General features: G+C 46.5%; 2 protein-coding genes across 3 annotated transcripts in view; both read left to right on the top strand.

The window, feature by feature from the left end:
* Nucleotides 1-2,518: 2,518 nt before the first annotated feature.
* Nucleotides 2,519-4,008, top strand: MTLN (mitoregulin). The gene is made up of 2 exons (XM_075925802.1): nt 2,519-2,757; nt 3,921-4,008. Exon 1 carries the CDS (start codon nt 2,570-2,572, stop codon nt 2,750-2,752), a length of 183 nt encoding a protein of 60 aa, XP_075781917.1. The 5' UTR covers nt 2,519-2,569; the 3' UTR covers nt 2,753-2,757; nt 3,921-4,008.
* Nucleotides 4,009-8,502: 4,494 nt separating this feature from the next.
* Nucleotides 8,503-20,327, top strand: part of NPHP1 (nephrocystin 1) — a 36,865-nt gene continuing 25,040 nt past the window's right edge. The window contains exons 1-7 of one of the 2 annotated variants that reach the window (XR_012903068.1): nt 8,503-8,686; nt 10,265-10,338; nt 11,720-11,780; nt 12,704-12,822; nt 16,822-17,041; nt 18,881-18,982; nt 20,111-20,214. Coding sequence is in view for 1 of the 2 variants with exons in the window: in XM_075925801.1 (XP_075781916.1) it covers nt 8,618-8,686; nt 10,265-10,338; nt 11,720-11,780; nt 12,704-12,822; nt 16,822-17,041; nt 18,881-18,982; nt 20,111-20,214 (749 nt within the window). In the remaining variant the exon portion in view is untranslated. The remainder of the gene's footprint in view (nt 8,687-10,264; nt 10,339-11,719; nt 11,781-12,703; nt 12,823-16,821; nt 17,042-18,880; nt 18,983-20,110; nt 20,215-20,327) is intronic. The other variant, XM_075925801.1, reaches the window with a different exon arrangement.

Below are 20,327 nucleotides of genomic sequence, written 5' to 3'. Positions count from 1 at the left end.
TGTGGAAAAATTTGCCAGTCTAGACACAGCCTTGGTGTTATTGACATGGACTGCACCAAATCCAGAGGAAAAGGATGCAGTGATTTGCTGTCTTGAGTTTGTGGTAGAGCTGCATCAAATTCAGGCTTAATCTGTTCCTGCTTTCAGCTCTCCCTTCCTCTTAGGAAGGCCCCTCTGCCAGCGTGGTGTCAGCAGAAAGGAAAAGGAAGCTCAGCTTGCAGTGAGAAGTTTCCCTCCCTCCACCCCCATTTCTGTGCACGTTTGGTATTTCCATAAGCAGTCTATGCCGTTGGTCTGCTGAGAAAGCATTTCTCTTTGCAGGGACTGCGATAATACAGGGTCTGAGACATAGTAAATGCAAAACAAAACACTGCATAATGAGCAGCCTCATTATGCCTTAATAGGTTTCTCATTCCCTTCCCCCATTGACAATATTTAGCTAAGAGATGTGCCCAAGCCGCAAAGTTTGAAAACAAATCTGAACTTTCCCAGATGTTGGGAGTCTCTGGATTCAGCTGTCTGGAGAGGTCTGGTATTGCACAGAGGTGGCAGACGCTCTATACTTAAGGTTGTAGCCAGTTTCCTTTATCAAACCCATTTTTTTAATCTTCTATAACTTTGGTTCAGAAGATTTGGCCTAAAAATTATGTTTACTCTAAAGCTGTGGTAGGCAACCTGCAGCCCACGGGCCACAAGCAGTCCACTGGGGCTTCACCTGTGGCCCGCAGACCCCCTTGTTTGCTCCACTCCCCCATATCCCTCTTGCATACTGGGACACTGGAGCTCCAGACTACCTACTCTTCCCTCTCCCTCCCAGGACTTTTGGAGTGCCACAGATCTGCTGATTTGTGCTCCATCCATATTGGTTCCCCACCCTGGGGAGGATCCAGGATGGAGCGTGAATCAGAGGATTCATGGCACTCCAAAAGCACTGTGAGGGACAGGGAGGAGTAGGAAGTGTGTGGCTCTTGTGTCCCAGTGTTTGAGAGCTACATGGGGGAGGGGGCAAACATGGGTCCACAAGCTGCAGGTAGTAGCCCACTGAGATGAAGGGCCACTCATTCAGTCCACTCACTCTTTTTGGACACCATCTTTGATACTCTTTGCTGACACGTGAAAGCAGGTATCACAGGTGAACCTGACAGTGCAGTATGCCCCCATGTATAATATTGCTGCAGCATCCAAAATGTCTACATCTATACAAATACATAATCCCTTCCCCAAAGGTTTACATTCTAAATGGACAAGGCAGGTGCACTGCCTATGAGAAAACATTAAGAACATATTCTTTTTAAAAAAGTCCCTAACCCACCCCGTCAGCACCGCTACCTTCCAACACCTCTGCCAGATGTGTCATCTACTCTGCGTTGCCCTTACTGATCCAGCAAGTCCTCCTCCTGTCTGTTTACCCCATGGCATGGATTCAGGCACAATCTAAAACTCTCAGGGAAGGAAACAGAAAATTCTACCAGCCAAAGAATTCCCACATTATAGAAAGTGTCCAAACGTGCGAAAAGTGACTAACAGTGTGAATGCAGGGAGTGGGAGATTTTCTGGCCATGCAGGTAGAATCCTTACCTGTCCCAAGCTGGCTCTGGAAGCTAGTGAAATGGGTGAGTAATAGTAGCACCACATCTGAAAAGGAGGTCATATCCATAAGAAAATGTGCTTTTGGCCATGGCCCAGCTGGTCTGAGCATCCTTCCATCCAACAGCAGCCTAGAGTCTAAGGAGAACCTTACATTGTGAAGCTGACATGTCAAAAATGACAGTTGCATCCCATCAATCACAGGTGTTGCTATAATCCTCTGCAGACATTAAAACAGATTGCTCGCTCCATTACACTTATTGGAATTACACCAATGAAGAATCTGGCCCATCCTGTTTCTTAGGTGGACCAAGCAACAGCCAATTAGAAAGCAGTTGCCTTCACCTTGCATGTGCTATCTAAAGGAAAAAGGCCATTTGATGCAATGAAGGATGCTCACCTTGGAAGTAATCCACATTTACTTATGTGTTACATGTGTAGTGTTACTAGACCTTGAGCTGCATTTTGGGTTTGAAAACAGGGGTGAAATATTGTTTTTAAAAAACTACAGTTCTAAGCTCCCTGGTGTGACAAGGTGACTCCGGTGGGAGGGATGCAGTGGTGTCTGCCTGAATTTGCAGAGAGCCTGATACCGCCGCACTAAGAGCTGCAGCTTGCTCCAGGGCTCTGCAGCAGGATGCACTTGCCAAAGCAGTTGCTCTCAGGATCCATGGGGAGCAAGACATTCAACCCCCCCACGAATTTTAAGCCCCCCCCCCCAAAGGGTCTCCAATCCCAAACAGCCAAAGCCCCAGCAGCCAGGTCCCCACCTGCCTGCGGCGCTTTCATGGTCCCCTCGCGCACAGACTCGGCCAGAGCTGGGGAGGGGGGGAAGGGGCGTGGCTCCATAGGACCGTGTGCACGAGCCGCCCCTGCCACAGGGCGGGGCTCGCGGCTGGCGCGCCCACGCCTGGGAGCGGGAGCGCGCGCGCGCAGGGGGCGGGGCGGCGGTTTGGGCGCGCGGGGCCGCCGTAGGGCGGCCATGGCGCTGGGCTCGGAGGCGCTGCGGGAGCGGCCGGTGCAGCTGGCGCTGCTGCTGGCCTTCGCCTCGGGCGCGCTGCTGGGCTGGCAGGCCCACCGCCTGCGCAGGCGCTTCCTGGCCTGGCGGAAGCGGCGGCTGCAGGACCTGCTGGCGGCCGCGGAGAAGAAGCTGGACCTGGCCTGAGCGCGGTGCGGCGGGGGGCGGGGCCCGGCCAGGCCGCATGCGCGGGGCGCCCCTCACCGTGGCACGGGCCCTCGAACGAAGCGACCGCTCCTCATTGCGGGGGGGGGGGCTTCTATTGTCTCCGCGGGAGAGCGCTCTCCCGCCCACAGAGCAGCTCCACCGCGGCTGCGTCCGCACGGGCATGATTTTCCGAAAATGCTTTTAACGGAAAAGTTTTTCCGTGAAAAGCATTTTCGGAAAAGCGCGTCGAGAGTGGCAGGACGCTTTTGCGCAGAAGCACCTTTGTGGGAAAGCGTCTGTGCCAATCTAGACGCGCTTTTCCGAAAACACGTGTCTCTCCTGTCTGATAAAGTCTAGTTTAGGCTAATTTTCTACTGGGAGCCCCCAAAATCTACCTCTTTCCCTTTCCAAAAAACTTAAACCAATATTTGAAACTTGCACCTGTGTGGAACTCGGATAGGGGATATGCATTTGAAGGGAGGAAAGAAGAAGGGGGGTGATAGTCGGAATCAGATGTTCCTGAGCTGAGACAATTTAAAAAATCAGAGCAGCTTCTCTCAGCAAGTGGATGAAGTACAACAGCGGCGAGGAGTCCTGTGGCACCTTATAGACTAACTGAAGTGTGGGAGCATAAGCTTTCGTGGGCAAAGAAGTGGGTCTTTGCCCACGAAAGCTTATGCTCCTACACTTCAGTTAGTCTATAAGGTGCCACAGGACTCCTCGTCGCTTTTGCAGATTCAGACTAACACGGCGACCCCTCTGATACCTGAAGTACAACAGAACTCTCATTTTCATGTTTCCATGAGGCTTGATGTGGAATGCACTCCTGGCATTCCTGTATATCTCAGTCTTCTCAGTCTTTTGACTCTTCTCTGCTTCAAAATGTAGTGAAACGATATCAGTCAAATATTAAATGTACATAGACCATATATTTGAGATTATTGCCACATGGTTTATTACAGCAGTCTCTAAATTCCTTGCTGAATTGTAGTGCATAAATCTAAATGCCTTTGGTTACTCAATATTCTATCTCTCTTCTGATTTTATTTTATTTTGGAATTATAATCTGGCTGAACATTGTTTTGACAACCCTTTTCAATTCAAATAAAAAAAACCAAAAATGTGAAACTATGTGCAATTTCTAATTTATTTCATTTTCTTTTAACAGCCTTATGCAGATGAAAGCTGACAACAGAATGAAAGTAACTGGACTCATGCTGCATTTGTATCTAAACACTGTTTAAAATATGGACTTTTGATAAGCAACTATATTCTAAAAAGAAGGCATCTGTGGTGTAATACAATCTGATTTGCCAAAACGGACATCAGCAGAAGTTAATTTCATGTGTATCAGAATAATCTGTCTACAAAAATGTTATGGGGTGAGCTTAACTAATTCATACATATTATGACTATGCAAATTAAAAAATCAGAGTTGCCACATTTTTAAGGGTGGTTCATGTCTATTTTGTTTTGCGATTTGTAAGACTCAGCCTGGGGTCTGTTTGCCTCTTACCTTTTAACAAATTAAACTAAAAATGGTATAATTTACTTACTTGTAATTTTGTAATAAAGTCTCTTAAGCAGGGAGTGAAAACATCTAAAGATTCTAGCATTAAACATTTTAGGTCTTCGAAAGTAGACAAATCAAAAGGCTCAGTCAAAAAGAGTAAGGCAAAAGCATACCGTCATACACTATGTCAAATTCATGTATTAAATCAGTAATGCTGGGTTTCTTATCTGAAATGCAGCAAAAAAATACTCATAGAATTCTATGTCTAGATCTCTTACTAGCTCCATCACTAAGAATACATCAGAATACATACTTACTACTCCACATAATCACTTCCAGCAAAGATGCTGGACATCATGAATTGAAATCCTGGGGCCTTCCTTTTGGGCTTCAGGCTACATCTGGGTCAACTATCCCTATCTTTCTGTCACTTCTGTGCATATGTGCACAACTTTACCTTCCCCAAAATCTCCTAAACAGTGCATTTTTAGATGATTCTATTTTGTTCTTTTATCTTTATAAGCAGGTGCCAGCTCCACGCTGTGCCAAAATAGTTAAAGGCTATGTCAGTTCAGAATTCACCCCTGCCCTTAGCTTTGCCTTTATTAATTAGCTAATACTAAAAGAAAATAAAAAACCCAGAGAGGCTCCTTTCTCATGCCTTCTCCCCAAGCTTGGCTGCTCTTATGATTTTTCTCTTAAGACTGATGAGGCTTAGACCGAGTCCCAAACTGTTTACTAAGGTGACCCATCCACTGCATTTTCTTTCTTTTTGCAAGCCACCATTCCATATATGCACCCTCTGCCCTTGCGCTGTAATCTGAATCCTGGCCCAGTGCAGAGGAAGCTGGGGGCAAGGGAGGTTGAAGAGCAAGCCCACACTGCACTCACCCCTCTTCTATGCTCTCAGCTTTATGTGTAATGACCTGTTGTGTTACAGCACCACTCAAGTTTGGGGGGTGGCCAGGCTTTGTGACTCAATGTGTCTGGTTGCAATCACTGAACTAGGCAGCCAGGCCCGTTTTCGCAGGACAGAACCACCACTGTGGGATGTGGAGGGGACAGCCTTGCTCTCCACTCCCCCTCCTGTCTGCATCTGGCTGGCACAGTGTTGCTACGTCTAGACTACATTCCTTTTTCATAAAAGGGATGTAAATTAGACGTATCGCAATTGCTAATGAAGTGGGGATTTAAATCTCCCCCGCTTCATTAGCATAAAAATGGCTGCCGCTTTTTTTCGGCATGGAGCTTTGACGGAGAAATGCGCCAGTCTAGACGCTGATATTGTGGAAAATAAAGCCTTTTCCGAAAGATCCCTTATTTCATAGAGGGATAAGGGATCTTTCGGAAAAGGCTTTATTTTCCTCAAGATCAGTGTCTAGACTGGCGCTTTTCTCTGGCAAAGCTCCATGCCGAAAAAAAAGCGGCAGCCATTTTTATGCTAATTAAGCGGGAGAGATTTAAATCCCCGCTTCATTAGCAATTGTGATACGTATAATTTACATCCCTTTTACAAAAAAGGGATGTAATCTAGACGTAGCCTGTGTGTTACCTGGTTCAAGTCCCAGTGATGGGTTAACCTGGTCCTAGACACAGTGATTCATCTAGAATCTTCATGGGAACCACGATTTGGGAAACAATGGCTTAGATGTCTTTATCTGGGGGCTACTCTCCCTTCGCTTACATCCAGAATTAAAGAGTCGCACCTGTCACAATGAAGGAAGTATTTAAACTAATATCTCCCATCAGCTTTCTAATACCTTCTAACTTAATGGGTACACAAAAGAACCCAGCTGTCGTATTACAGTGCCATTCAGAATCTTGAAATGTTGACTTACCCAAGTTGGAAATCTTGTGGCCTTGATGTCTGAGATGTAACTCGCTTACAGAAGTTTCCTGTGTAATGCTGTACCAGGCATCCTATGCAAAATGGAGCTGAGGTCAGGTAGTTTAGTGTCATTCATTGGAAGATATGGTTCATGTGCTAGCTCAAACTCTGCACTACTGTCATGTTTAAATATTAATTGTATTTATTAATAAAAAATTGGGTGCTTTAATTTTTTGCACTGAATTTGTATATTTTTAATGCAGGACAATGTAGCACTTTAAAGACTAACAAGATGGTTTATTAGATGATGAGCTTTCGTGGGCCAGACCCACTTTCTCAGATCAGTTTTGATCTGAGGAAGTGGGTCTGGCCCACGAAAGCTCATCATCTAATAAACCATCTTGTTAGTCTTTAAAGTGCTACATTGTCCTGCATTTTGCTTCAGCTACCGCAGACTAACACGACTACATTTCTATCACTATTCTATATTTTTAATGTGTATCTAGGATTTCTGAAAAAAGTAAAAAGGAAGAAAAAAGGTACATGATAGAAATGACAATTTGGGATTGCTGTGTAGTGGTTTGAATAATTCTTTGGATACAGCAGTGTAGTTTTTCTAAATCTGGTGTTGCATACATCAGTGTAATTAATCATTTTAATATGATTACAAGAGAACTTTTTTATGCCTTGTTAATAACCCTAAATGTGTTTTTAAAAAATCATTAAAGAAAAACAGTAATCCCTCCTGTGGAAAGTGCACATGTAGTTAAGTGGGAGGAGATCAAACTATCATCTTGGAACTTGACAACACTCTTAATTCTGTGTACATCTCTCTTGAATTTCCTTATGTGCATGAGAAAGTCAGAGGGAACAATTTTATACATCACATGCTAGGAAAAAAAATCCTCTGTATGTGTCAAAAGCTATTTAGAAAATAAAACTGCTTCTTCCGGGGCACTATAGGTGTATATGAGAGAGGTTCCATCAAGTGCAGGGATGAAATGTCTGTCTGCAAACTGCCTAGCTGTGCAGACTAGAACACCATGGAGAGAAGGCTCTCGTTTTATAGCATGGTGAGTCCATCCTGTTCCACGACTAAGGCTAAGTGCTGTGACAATATTTAAAAGTTTGGCAGAAAGTTAATTTTTAGTTTGTATAATTTTGATGGGTAGTGTAATTGCAGATGTTTAGTTCTGCCCATTTTTTTCCAGTTTGTAGCTATTTGAAATGTATACTAATCACCAGCCACACCGGAAACACTAACCCAGGAACCAATCTCTGCAACAAACCCCATTGCCACCTCTGTTCATATATCCATGCTAATGACTAGGGCTCAACAAACCGCTGAATCTACTTGCCCGTGGCGAGTAGATTTCAGTAGGTTGCTCCGAGCGCCCCATTCATCAGCGCTTTGCGCATGCGCAGTGGGGTGCTGGCAAGTGGCTCTCGCTGGGGTTTGTCAAGCCCTGCTAATGACATCACATTAGTAGACATGCAGGTGAACAGGCCAAACCTGGGATAGGTGCAGTAATGGCTATTAGCCAGGATGAGCAGGGATGGGGTCCCTAGCCTCTGTTTGCCAGAAGCTGGGATGGGTGCCAGGGCAGGGATCACTTGAGGTTTACCTGCAGGCTGTGTCTAGACTGGCATGATTTTCCGGAAATGCTTTTAACATCTTTTCGGAAAAGAGCGTCTAGATTGGCAAGGATGCTTTTCTGCAAACGCACTTTTTGCGGAAATGCGTCCGTGGCCAATCTAGACGCGCTTTTGTGCAAAAAAGCCCCGATCGCCATTTTTGCCATCGGGGCTTTTTTTGCGGAAAACAAATCTGAGCTGTCTACACTGGCCCTTTTACGCAAAAGTTTTGCACAAAAGGGACTTTTGCCCCAACGGGAGCAGCATCGTATTTCCGCAAGAAGCCCTGATCTCAGACAGTAGGAAGTCAGGGCTTTTGCGGACATTCAAGCGGCCAGTGTAGGCAGCTGGCAAGTTTTTCCGGAAAGGCGGCTGATTTTCTGGAAAAACTGGCCAGTCTAGACACCTGGCTTGGGCCAGGCAGGACGCTGGGCGAGGTGCTCTCGTGGGCCAGCAGCGCCCCCTGCGGGCCAGCCTGTGTCTACACCCCGCAGACACTGGACGGGAAGGAGACGCGCAGCCGAGAGGGGGGGAGGAGGGATCTTGAGACGCCAGACGGCGCAGCATCCCTATGTGGGTGCCCCCCCCACTCGTCAGGGGCTGAAACCAGCGCCCCCCGCTGAGCCCCCAAACGCTTCCAGGCTCCGACCTGCCAGGCAGCGCAGACTACAGCCCCCAGCCTGCACCGCGCGCCGGCCTCCCAAAGGGAAGGCGGCTCTCGAGCCCCCGCGGCATGCTGGGAGTTGGAGTCTGAGACGCGCGCCAGCCCCGGGGCATGCTGGGACGCCTCTAGCTCGCCGCGGTCCGGGCTCCCCGCCCTCAGCGGTGGCGGGCGCGCGGCGATGACGAACGATGCCCCGCGCCCGAAGCGTTCGTCTCCTTGGCGACGATGGCCGGGCGGAGGGGCCGCAGCCCGCTGCAGGGGGCTCAGCGGCGGGGCCGCGAGCTGCGGCGGCAGGTACCGGCCCCTCGGGGGGGATCCGATCCGGGCAAGGGGAGCGGCGCCCCCTGCTGGCGGTGGGGGGATCCGGTCCGGGCAAGGGGAGCGGCGCCCCCTGCTGGCGGGGTGGGGGGATCCGGTCCGGGCAAGGGGAGCGGCGCCCCCTGCTGGCGGGGTGGGGGATCCGGTCCGGGCAAGGGGAGCGGCGCCCCCTGCTGGCGGGGTGGGGGATCCGGTCCGGGCAAGGGGAGCGGCGCCCCCTGCTGGCGGGGTGGGGGATCCGGTCCGGGCAAGGGGAGCGGCGCCCCCTGCTGGCGGGGTGGGGGGATCCGGTCCGGGCAAGGGGAGCGGCGCCCCCTGCTGGCGGGGTGGGGGATCCGGTCCGGGCAAGGGGAGCGGCGCCCCCTGCTGGCGGGGTGGGGGGATCCGGTCCGGGCAAGGGGAGCGGCGCCCCCTGCTGGCGGGGTGGGGGGACCCAGTCCGGGCAAGGGGAGCGGCGCCCCCTGCTGGCGGGGTGGGGGGATCCGGTCCGGGCAAGGGGAGCGGCGCCCCCTGCTGGCGGTGGGGGGATCCGGTCCGGGCAAGGGGAGCGGCGCCCCCTGCTGGCGGGGTGGGGGATCCGGTCCGGGCAAGGGGAGCGGCGCCCCCTGCTGGCGGGGTGGGGGATCCGGTCCGGGCAAGGGGAGCGGCGCCCCCTGCTGGCGGGGTGGGGGATCCGGTCCGGGCAAGGGGAGCGGCGCCCCCTGCTGGCGGGGTGGGGGGATCCGGTCCGGGCAAGGGGAGCGGCGCCCCCTGCTGGCGGGGTGGGGGATCCGGTCCGGGCAAGGGGAGCGGCGCCCCCTGCTGGCGGGGTGGGGGGATCCGGTCCGGGCAAGGGGAGCGGCGCCCCCTGCTGGCGGGGTGGGGGGACCCAGTCCGGGCAAGGGGAGCGGCGCCCCCTGCTGGCGGGGTGGGGGGATCCGGTCCGGGCAAGGGGAGCGGCGCCCCCTGCTGGCGGTGGGGGGATCCGGTCCGGGCAAGGGGAGCGGCGCCCCCTGCTGGCGGGGTGGGGGATCCGGTCCGGGCAAGGGGAGCGGCGCCCCCTGCTGGCGGGGTGGGGGATCCGGTCCGGGCAAGGGGAGCGGCGCCCCCTGCTGGCGGGGTGGGGGATCCGGTCCGGGCAAGGGGAGCGGCGCCCTCTGCTGGCAGGGTGGGGGATCCGGTCCGGGCAAGGGGAGCAGCGCCCCCTGCTGGTGGGAAAAGTCCAGTCCAGACAGGGGAACAGCACTCCCTCATGGCGGTGGGGGGAGCCAGTCTGTGCAAGGGGAGCAGCGCCCCCTGCTGGTGGCGTGGGTGGGATCCAGGCTGGGCAAAGGGAGCAACGCCCCCTGCTGGCAGGGTGGGGGGATCCAGGCTGGTAGGCGGTGTGGGGAGATCCAGGCTGGGCAGGGGAGCAGTGCCCTCTGCTGGTAGGATGGTGGGGTCCAGTCTGGGGAAGGGGTGTGGCACCCCGGATGTCATGGTTGGGGTTGGGAACGTTTCTTGTTTGATATCTGAGCCTCCAAGCCCATCTTCCCTGTGCTGTGCATCTCTGAATGCTGAAATCTTACCATGCAGGTGGATGAATTGCTTGCGGAGAGCAAGGAGAGGAGGGCCCTAGATCCTGCGAGAAGGAAGTACCTTTTTCAGAGGTAATTAATCCTAGCAATACACACGGCATAGAGGCAAAATGCACCGCTGGATCTGAAATCCAGGCTGGGACATGCGGGTAATATTTGTGAAGGGCTAAGCTGTTTGTCATTGAGGGATAACTGCAGCTGATTTTGATAGAAAGTTCCCTAAACAATTTTGCTATTAAATTCATCTTCAGTGATGTGGAGGGATGCCCATGTAAATTAATTATGGGGATTGGAAAGTTGAATAGTGGGCTCGAAGCCAGGAGACATAGGTTCTAGTCCCAGTCTTGCCACTCACTTCCTCTCTGTTTCCCCATCCATACAGAGAGGATAACTATCCTTCCTTTGTACCTGTCCTTTGTTTTTTTATCCAAGGATCAGAAGCTTCTGCTGATGAATCTAATATAATTATTTTAGAATTTTCAGTTAAACTAAACATGAAATAAAAAAATATATTCTGAAGTGGCAAGTTTGAACTCCCACGTCAGGCAATGGAAAGTGTAAAACAGGAGAAGCTGATGCAGTTCCTCTTGTGGAATTATTCTAGGCAAAGTTCGGAGGTACCTCTATGTGTGATTCTGTTCTGTGGAAAAATACATATGGATCCCATGTGCCTTGCTTTCTTTTTTAAATCAAATACATGGTTTTAAAAGTTGCAGTCTCTTTCTGCTTCTGGGGCAGATGATGTTGGGGTTAGCCTACCATGAGGCAAATACTCATTTCTTCTAATGCTATTATTTACATAGCACTAAAAACACACACAGAGAATTTAGGAAGGCAAAGTTCCTTTCCTAAGGGGCTTAAAATCTGTGCACTCGAGTAACCCCATTGACTTTAGTGGGACGACTTATGTTTGTAAAGTTACATATGTGTATAAGTACTCTGAGGTTATGTCTACACTACAAGCTTCTTTTGGAAGAAGCTTTTCTGGAAGATCTCTTCCAGAAAATCTTATTTCGAAAGAGTGTCTACACAGCAAAAGTGCAACGAAAAAGCGATGAGCTTTTTTGAAAATATCGTCCACATTAATTGGACACTGTCTCGCATTTAAGTTGTGATTAGTCTGGATGGAGTGGTTTTTCTGGAGGCCCTTCTTTCGAAAGAGCTCCCTCTTCTGCATCCATACACACCTTTTTCCAAAAAAGCTTTTTTGGAAAAAGGCTTCTTCCCCGTGGAATGAGGTTTACCGCCATCGGAAAAACCCCTCCATTCGTTTGTCTTTCTTTCGAAATAATTCAATAGCAGTGTGGACGAAATAATTCAATAATTCCAGAAAAACATTGCAGTGTAGACGCACCCTGAGGATCAGAGGGCTAACCTCATGTTTCCGTAATTATACATAGTTTTAGTCGTTTATGCATCAGAAGAGAACACACAACCTTTGTTTTCAATACAGATGTTTGGAATTGAAAAAATCAGTGGATGAAAATACGTCTGTTCTTCAAAAATTGAAAAAAGTAAGTATAGAGGTTAAAGCATTTCCTATTTTCTCAAAATAAAATGTATGGAATGTTTAGAGAGTACTAATTATGTAAATTAGTCAGGGCAGGCGCCGTGTCTAATTTTTTGTACAAAAGCAAGTCTTTTTGGGCCCTGATCTTGACTGACGGATTAGTCTAATATAAAAATTAAATACAGCAATGATATTTTTTCTATATGCCTTTAAATGTCAAGTTCTGTAGTTGAAAAGTTTCTTAAGATTACTTAATATTCTAGTAGGGGGTAGTAATAGGAAAATCACAAAACTGAAAAATAAGAATATAGATTTTTGACCGCCTTATTGGCGACATGAAAGATCTTTTACGTAAACAGAAAATGGAGAGCTGGCCACCCCATGCTTAATTACTTAAATGATATCACTGAAGAAAACAGAACATATTGCTCAAACAAGAAGTTCAAATTGGCTGAGAGCCTAAGGCCTCAATGCATCCAATGCTAATACTCTTCATTCTCTTCCTTCCTCCCTTCTGCCCACTTCTGGCTGTTTCATGTGAACTCATCTGAGAGGCCTGATCTGGTAGGTGGCCTCTGAGCAAGCCTACTGGATCAGGCCCTGCATGTGACTTAAAAGATGGCTGAATATTGATCTTCCCTTGGTTTGTGAATTGCTCTGGGGTTACGGCATAAGATAGATGCCCAGACATTTAGAGGGAGGCAGTACTGCACGAGCCCAGAGGTTGGAACTTAGGGGTCTAGAGCACTTTATTGCCAAGTGAATTTAGGCACCTGCAGGATTTGGCAGTGGGAGTTGTGTGTCGCAGTCAAAACAAGGACTAACGTGCTTAACTCCTTTTGTGCATTCTTGCATAAGTAATTAGAAAACACAAATGGAGGGGTTAGCTTCATTCCTTCAGCAGTTTGGTGTATTCTTTTTTTCTAGACGGATGAGCCCGCACCTATAGGGAATTATAATCAGAGAAAAGAAGAGGAAGAAAAACAATTATTAAAACTCTCCCAGCAGCTCCAGAAACTTGCCGCAGTCCTGAGTGAGGACAATGTGTAAGTAATATAAACAGACAAACACATTTTAATTAGGCTAGCATTAAGAAATACCAGGGGACAAGTGAAACAAAAAACAGGACTGTGTAGCAGTTTAAAGACTAACAAGATGGTTTAATAGGTGATGAGCTTTCGTGGGCCAGACCCACTTCCTCAGATCAAATAGTGGAAGAAAATTGTTGCAACCATATATACCAAAGGATACAATTAAAAAAAATGAATTGTAACCAGGGGACAAGTGACTTTGTTATAGAACCATAGAAGTTGTTTTCATACTAGTATAAAAATTTATTCATTTTTACAGCTGAAACAGACACATTCGTGTCTATGAAAGGAGCTGAAGATAAAATACCAAAGCATTCCTTAGAATCTGTACTGAACTGTGGGCACTACAGCAGCCATTCCCTTTTCATTTTTGTCTTTTTATAGTATGCCCTGTCCAGACATTGAAGCATGAGCCAATGCTCATCTGTTCCCTCAGGCTACGTCTACACTGCAAGTTTTTGCTAATGACATTGCAACTCATGCTAATGAGTCCCTCATTAGCATATTTTCTGCCGCAAAAACATGCAGTGTAGACAGAGCCTCAGAGAAACCCTTTCTTCTTCATAGTGATAGAAATGTAGCCGTGTTAGTCTGGGGTAGTTGAAGCAAAATGCAGGACAATGTAGCACTTTAAAGACTAACAAGATGGTTTATTAGATGATGAGCTTTCGTGGGCCAGACCCACTTCCTCAGATCAAATAGTGGAAGAAAGTAGTCACAACCATATATACCAAAGGATACAATTAAAAAAAATGAACAAATATGAAAAGGACAAATCACATTGCAGAACAGAAGGGGGATGCGGGGGGGGTGGGAAGGGGGAGGAAGGAAGGTAAGTGTCTGTGAATTGCTGATATTAAAGGTAGGGAGAGTGGGATGTTTGTGAGTTAATGGTATTACAGGTGATAATTGGGGAAACTGTCTTGGTAATGGGTGAGAAAGTTCAAAGACTTGTTAAGTCCTTGTTGGCAAGTGTCGAATTTTAACATGAATGACAGTTCAGAGGATTCCCTTTCAAGTGCAGATGTAAAAGGTCTTTGTAGCAGAATGCAGGTGGCTAAGTCATTTAGAGAGTGTCCTTTCTGGTTAAAGTGGCAAGAAACTGTTTTCTCTTTGTGATCTTGTCTGATATCTGTTTTGTGGGCATTAATCCTTTGGCGAAGTGTCTGAGATGTTTGTCCAATGTACATAGCAGACGGACACTTTCGGCACATGATAGCATAGATTATATTTCTGGATGCGCAGGAATATGTGTTCTTGATCTTATAACTCACTTGGTTAGGTCCAATAATGGTATCAGCAGAATGAATATGTGGACAAAGCTGGCAACGGGGTTTGTTGCAAGGGAAGGTACCAGGGTTGGTATTAGTGTGGTATGTCCTGTGGTGGTTGGTAAGAATCATCTTGAGGTTAGGTGGTTGTCTATAGGAGACTATGGGTCTGTCTCCCAGAGCCTCTTTGAGTATGGTATCCTGTTCCAATATAGGCTGTAGTTTATTGATAATGTGTTGGACAGGTTTAAGTTGGGGGTTGTAGGTGATGACAAGTGGTGTTCTATTGTTGGTTTTCTTGGGTCTGTCTTGAAGTAGATGGTTTCTAGGTATTCGTCTGGCTCTTTCAATTTGCTTTTTTATTTCTCTGGGTGGGTAGTTGAGATTTATAAATGCTTGGTAGAGATCCTGAAGCTTCTGGTCTCTGTCAGTGGGGTTAGAGCAGATGCGGTTGTATCGAAGGGCTTGGCTATAGACGATGGATCGTGTGGTGTGTTCTGGATGGGAGCTGGATGCATGTAGGTAACTGTATGAGTCGGTGGGTTTTCTGTAGAGAGTGGTGTCTAATTTTCCATTGTTGATTTGTACGGTGGTGTCCAGGAAGTGGATCTCTCGTGTAGAATGGTCCAGGCTGAGGTTGATGGTGGGGTGTAGGTTGTTGAAATCTCTGTGGAATATCTCCAGATATCCAGATATCACTGGAGATATTCCACAGAGATTTCAACAACCTACACCCCACCATCAACCTCAGCCTGGACCATTCTACACGAGAGATCCACTTCCTGGACACCACCGTACAAATCAACAATGGAAAATTAGACACCACTCTCTACAGAAAACCCACCGACTCATACAGTTACCTACATGCATCCAGCTCCCATCCAGAACACACCACACGATCCATCGTCTATAGCCAAGCCCTTCGATACAACCGCATCTGCTCTAACCCCACTGACAGAGACCAGAAGCTTCAGGATCTCTACCAAGCATTTATAAATCTCAACTACCCACCCAGAGAAATAAAAAAGCAAATTGAAAGAGCCAGACGAATACCTAGAAACCATCTACTTCAAGACAGACCCAAGAAAACCAACAATAGAACACCACTTGTCATCACCTACAACCCCCAACTTAAACCTGTCCAACACATTATCAATAAACTACAGCCTATATTGGAACAGGATACCATACTCAAAGAGGCTCTGGGAGACAGACCCATAGTCTCCTATAGACAACCACCTAACCTCAAGATGATTCTTACCAACCACCACAGGACATACCACACTAATACCAACCCTGGTACCTTCCCTTGCAACAAACCCCGTTGCCAGCTTTGTCCACATATTCATTCTGCTGATACCATTATTGGACCTAACCAAGTGAGTTATAAGATCAAGAACACATATTCCTGCGCATCCAGAAATATAATCTATGCTATCATGTGCCGAAAGTGTCCGTCTGCTATGTACATTGGACAAACATCTCAGACACTTCGCCAAAGGATTAATGCCCACAAAACAGATATCAGACAAGATCACAAAGAGAAAACAGTTTCTTGCCACTTTAACCAGAAAGGACACTCTCTAAATGACTTAGCCACCTGCATTCTGCTACAAAGACCTTTTACATCTGCACTTGAAAGGGAATCCTCTGAACTGTCATTCATGTTAAAATTCGACACTTGCCAACAAGGACTTAACAAGTCTTTGAACTTTCTCACCCATTACCAAGACAGTTTCCCCAATTATCACCTGTAATACCATTAACTCACAAACATCCCACTCTCCCTACCTTTAATATCAGCAATTCACAGACACTTACCTTCCTTCCTCCCCCTTCCCACCCCCCCGCATCCCCCTTCTGTTCTGCAATGTGATTTGTCCTTTTCATATTTGTTCATTTTTTTTAATTGTATCCTTTGGTATATATGGTTGTGACTACTTTCTTCCACTATTTGATCTGAGGAAGTGGGTCTGGCCCACGAAAGCTCATCATCTAATAAACCATCTTGTTAGTCTTTAAAGTGCTACATTGTCCTGCATTTTGTTTCTTCTTCATGCTGTGGACATTCTATCACCAAGAACAAAGGGGAACCAGTGTGCTAAACTGAAGACCTGTGTTTCTCTTGGTCGTTGGAGGTGGAGCCCTCTAGACATTCAGGGAAAGTTGACTTTTTCTGACTCCACCCCTAACAATGGGAGGTGAGAAAAATGAACCCAAATATAAAAAGGGCCAGGCCTGACTGAAAGGCAGGTAGGGACACATAAAAGAATACTGTAAGTCGGTAGGCACTATGCAGGTTGAAGAGCCAGGATGGTGGCTGAAGATGTGCAGTTCCTGAGGGGAGCAGTTTGGTTGACTGCAGGCCAGAGGGGTCTGACTGGAAGATTCCAAGGATTGTGGTTGGGTCCAAAATTGAATGTGGTCATCAAAGGTTGGAAAAGGGTGTGTATATCCTGGCCTCCAAGTCCTGCCCAGAGGGACCTCTGCACAGTTTAGAGTTTGGGAATTTCTGCTGGTTGTGCTAGGAAGCTGAGACCCTGGAATGAGCACCCTGCTGCAAGGTAACTTCAGAGACGCTGAATGACAAGGAAAGTAATTCTCAGTTATATGCTGTGGAATAATCTGGAGGTGATCCATTGAAATAAGCAATTAAACGTGGGGTATCATTTATCTTGTGCAGAGATGGGAAATATCAAAATAGTCCTCAGACAGAACAGGAAAATGAAGAGGAGGAGGAGGATGAGGAAGGTAGTGGAGAGGAAGATGCTGAAGAGGATGATGACGACGACGGTGAAGAAGAGGAGGAGGATGACGATGAATCGGATGATCAGCCAACAATTAAAGAATTTATCACTGTTGGTGATTTTGTTGCCCAGCAGGAAGGGGATCTTACGTTTAAGGTACCTATATCTTTGAAAACACTATACAGTGTGTTTGAACACAGACTGTAGATGACTGTGTGTATGTCTCAGAACTCTGATTAAAGAAATGCATGCAAATCCACCGCTCTCTCCGGTCCCTCTTTTCCAATTGTCCGTCTCTTTTTCCCACCTTGTCAGACTGTTCTCTGGAGACAAAATTATGATCCTGGAGTAATCCTCATATCCAACTGCTCTGACCACATCCAGTCCCTGCAGTCACTGTTTTTTTTTCTTATGCACATTATCTGATCTCTACATAAATTTCAGCCCCTGCTCTGTCCCTCTTAATTTTCTTTCCCTGTTGCTCCCTTTGTTTCTTTTTCCCACTCTTGCTCTTGTGCCTTTCACATTGCCCTTAAACTTGATGTAGCCTCTTATTTTTGTCTTCTGTACTTTTAATATTCATATTCCATGAATCCTTTTCTTCACTGGTGTTAACTAAGATTCACTAAAACTTTCATTCTCTGCGGTGCTGTCATATATTCTGTCTTTGATTGTAAACTACCATATATATTCGAACATAAGCCTGTTTTTCATAAGCCAATCCCCCTAAACCTACAGGAAAAAAAAGTTTAAAAGGTCAGTCACCTGTTTATAAGCTGACTCCAGTGTGCAGACTTCCAGTCCCAGCTTGTCAGTGTCAGCGCGGGCTCAGGGATGTGCTGGCTGCAGGCATGGAGCCTTTCAGCTCCCATTGGCTGCTGTTTCTAGCCAGTGGGAGCTGAGAGGCTCTGTTCCTGCAGCCACCACTAGGATCAGAGTGGCAGGTGGGCAGGGCAGACTGTATGGCTGAGCTACATGCAGCCAAGGTAGAAGACCAGTGGGCAGGGGCCCATTAGCCAATGGGAGTCACAGGAAGTTTGCTGACCCCCCCTTCCTCCCGTGGGAAAAATGTGAAGAACCCGTTCATAAGCCAACCTCTGCTCTTTACAGTGGGATTTTTCACCAAAAAAACCTGGCTTATGAATGAATATATATGGTATTTGGGACTAAGCTGTATCTTATCTTTGTTAAAGAGCAGTGTGCGTGAGCTTTAAAAAGATTTGGTAATATCTGGTTGGAAAGGTGAGGAAGCTTTCTCACACTATTTTTTGGAGCAAATCATTCAAGAAAACTCCTTATAACTGCATACTTAACAGTGAAATCAGTCCATGCTTTTAAAAACACGGTAACAAACTGGAGAATGCCAAAGTAAGAACTAGGATGGTGACTCTGATCTCCATAGGGACACATGGGTATTTGGCCTTGGTTTCTTGTTCCTTGAGCCGTAAGTACTCTCTAGTAGTCTCTCCTCTTGTCTCCAGGGCATATTTGATAGATAAGCTCTGAAAGGAGTCTTTGTGGCTGGACTCTGCTCAGTTTCATATGTATGGTTAAGTATCTCTGTTTACATCTCTCCCAAATCTACTTGAAGGTGCCTTCAAGAACACCTGAACAAGAGGAAACCTTAGGGGTGGGAGCATATTCTTAGTGCTTGGCCTGTAACTTCACTGAAATGCCTCATACTTGTTTTTTCTTACCTAAAAATAAAGTTGAAAGTTGAACTTTTACCACTCTTGGCTATTTGGAAAAAGTAAACTAGCTCACTAACACTGCAGTTTCAAAGAATTCATGATCAACCAGAATATGAAATCATCTGGGTAGGCCAGTCTTAGATAAAAATTAGATTTAAGAACAAATTAGAAGACAATGTTATATTTTGTTCTAAAGGTGAGAACATGACCAACAATTGTTCCACAAGTAATTTTTAAACATCTGAATATCAATGCTTTTGTGTCTCCTCTTCTTCTCTGTCTTCCCTCTCCCCTGTTACTGAAGAATGGTGAAGTGCTGCTTATACTTGACAAAAAGCCTGATGGTTGGTGGATGGCTACAAATTCCAAAGGGGAGAGAGGCCTCGTTCCTAAAACCTACCTCATGGTTAGTCTGTTTCCACCTTCTTCCTTTGTATTTGCACCTCAGAGATGTGATGAGTGTGCATGTGTAAAGCTACAGATGATTAGCAAAGCTTTTTTTTCTCACCTTACAAAGATAAATTAGATAGCGGTTAATTTGTTGTAAACAAAACCAGCACCCGTGAACCCTTGAAGTGTGATGATCTCTGACATGGAAGGGCAGTAGTGAATACCTAGGTTGCTGTAATGTAATTCACACGTACACTTTCATGTACTACTTTTAACTTTATGTACCAACATTTTTGTGCCTCATGACATTTATTTAGGTGTATAAATGGCATTTGTGCATTTCAATTGGATAGATGTCTAAAGAGCAAACACAACACACACATTTCTGTTTAGATACCCCACTTGGGTATATTGAATCCTGTTCTGATGGAACCCGTGTCTGTGTGTCTTGCATTCTACTGGGTTTTCTCTCTAGTGAGAGAGCTTTGTAGGGCCAAACCACAGAGCAACTTATGTAGCTTTGATTACTTTGTACCTGAAGGTTCAGGTGCATTTTCCTCTCTCAGGAGGCTTGCTCTCAAAATGAGCTCTCTTGTTTACTATTTTAAGAGGCAAAAACTTGCTGCTATAGAAATTGAAAAATTACTGACTTTAGCTGCAGAACATCATACTCTCATAGGGTACGTCTACACTGCAACTTTATTTCAAAATAACTAGCGTTATTCCAAAATAACTTAGATGGCATCTACACAGCAGGAAGTTATTTCGAAATACTGTCAAGCTGGAGAACTTCTTACTCAGGCTCCTGTAGCTCACATTGTATGAGGAGTAAGGGAAATCAAAGGAAGAGTGCTCCATTTCGAAATAAGTGCTGTGTAGACGTACCCATATAATAATAAGTTATTTCAAAATAAGCTACGTAATTCACGTAGCTCAATTTGTGTATCTTATTTTGAATTAAGCCCTGCTGTGTAGTTGCACCCATAGTGTCCTGTAGCTATCAGTCATTTTGCTCACTGACCATTAAAGTGAACTAAGCTCCTCTTCTAAGATACTGAGCCATCGTGATGGGCGCTCAAACTGTTTTTAAAATCTGATCTATAAAGTAGGTAAATTACTTGGCAATTTTAACCCTGATTTATAGGCAAGCAATAAAGACGGAGTTGGCCAAGAGGCAAGTGAAGAGGAAAGTGAGGAAGACATAGAGGTGGTTGATGAAACAGCAAATAGTACCAAAATTAAAAAAAGGTAAAAATGAGATTGAATTGGAGAAAATGAAGTGAAATGTAACCTGCACCTCTCTTTTTTTTCTTTAAATTACTTGAAGTGCAAATGCTTTGCCAGTTATGTTTCTCTTTGTA

Source organism: Pelodiscus sinensis, chromosome 3 (assembly GCF_049634645.1).
Source record: "Pelodiscus sinensis isolate JC-2024 chromosome 3, ASM4963464v1, whole genome shotgun sequence".
Lineage (NCBI taxonomy): Eukaryota > Metazoa > Chordata > Testudines > Trionychidae > Pelodiscus > Pelodiscus sinensis.
Note: the sequence above shows the minus strand (reverse complement) of the source record. Positions and strands in the feature narration are given on the sequence as shown.

Excerpts from the sequence above, each read along its gene's own strand:
- MTLN (XM_075925802.1), top strand. The coding sequence starts at position 2,570 with ATGGCGCTGGGCTCGGAGGCGCTGCGGGAGCGGCCGGTGCAGCTGGCG.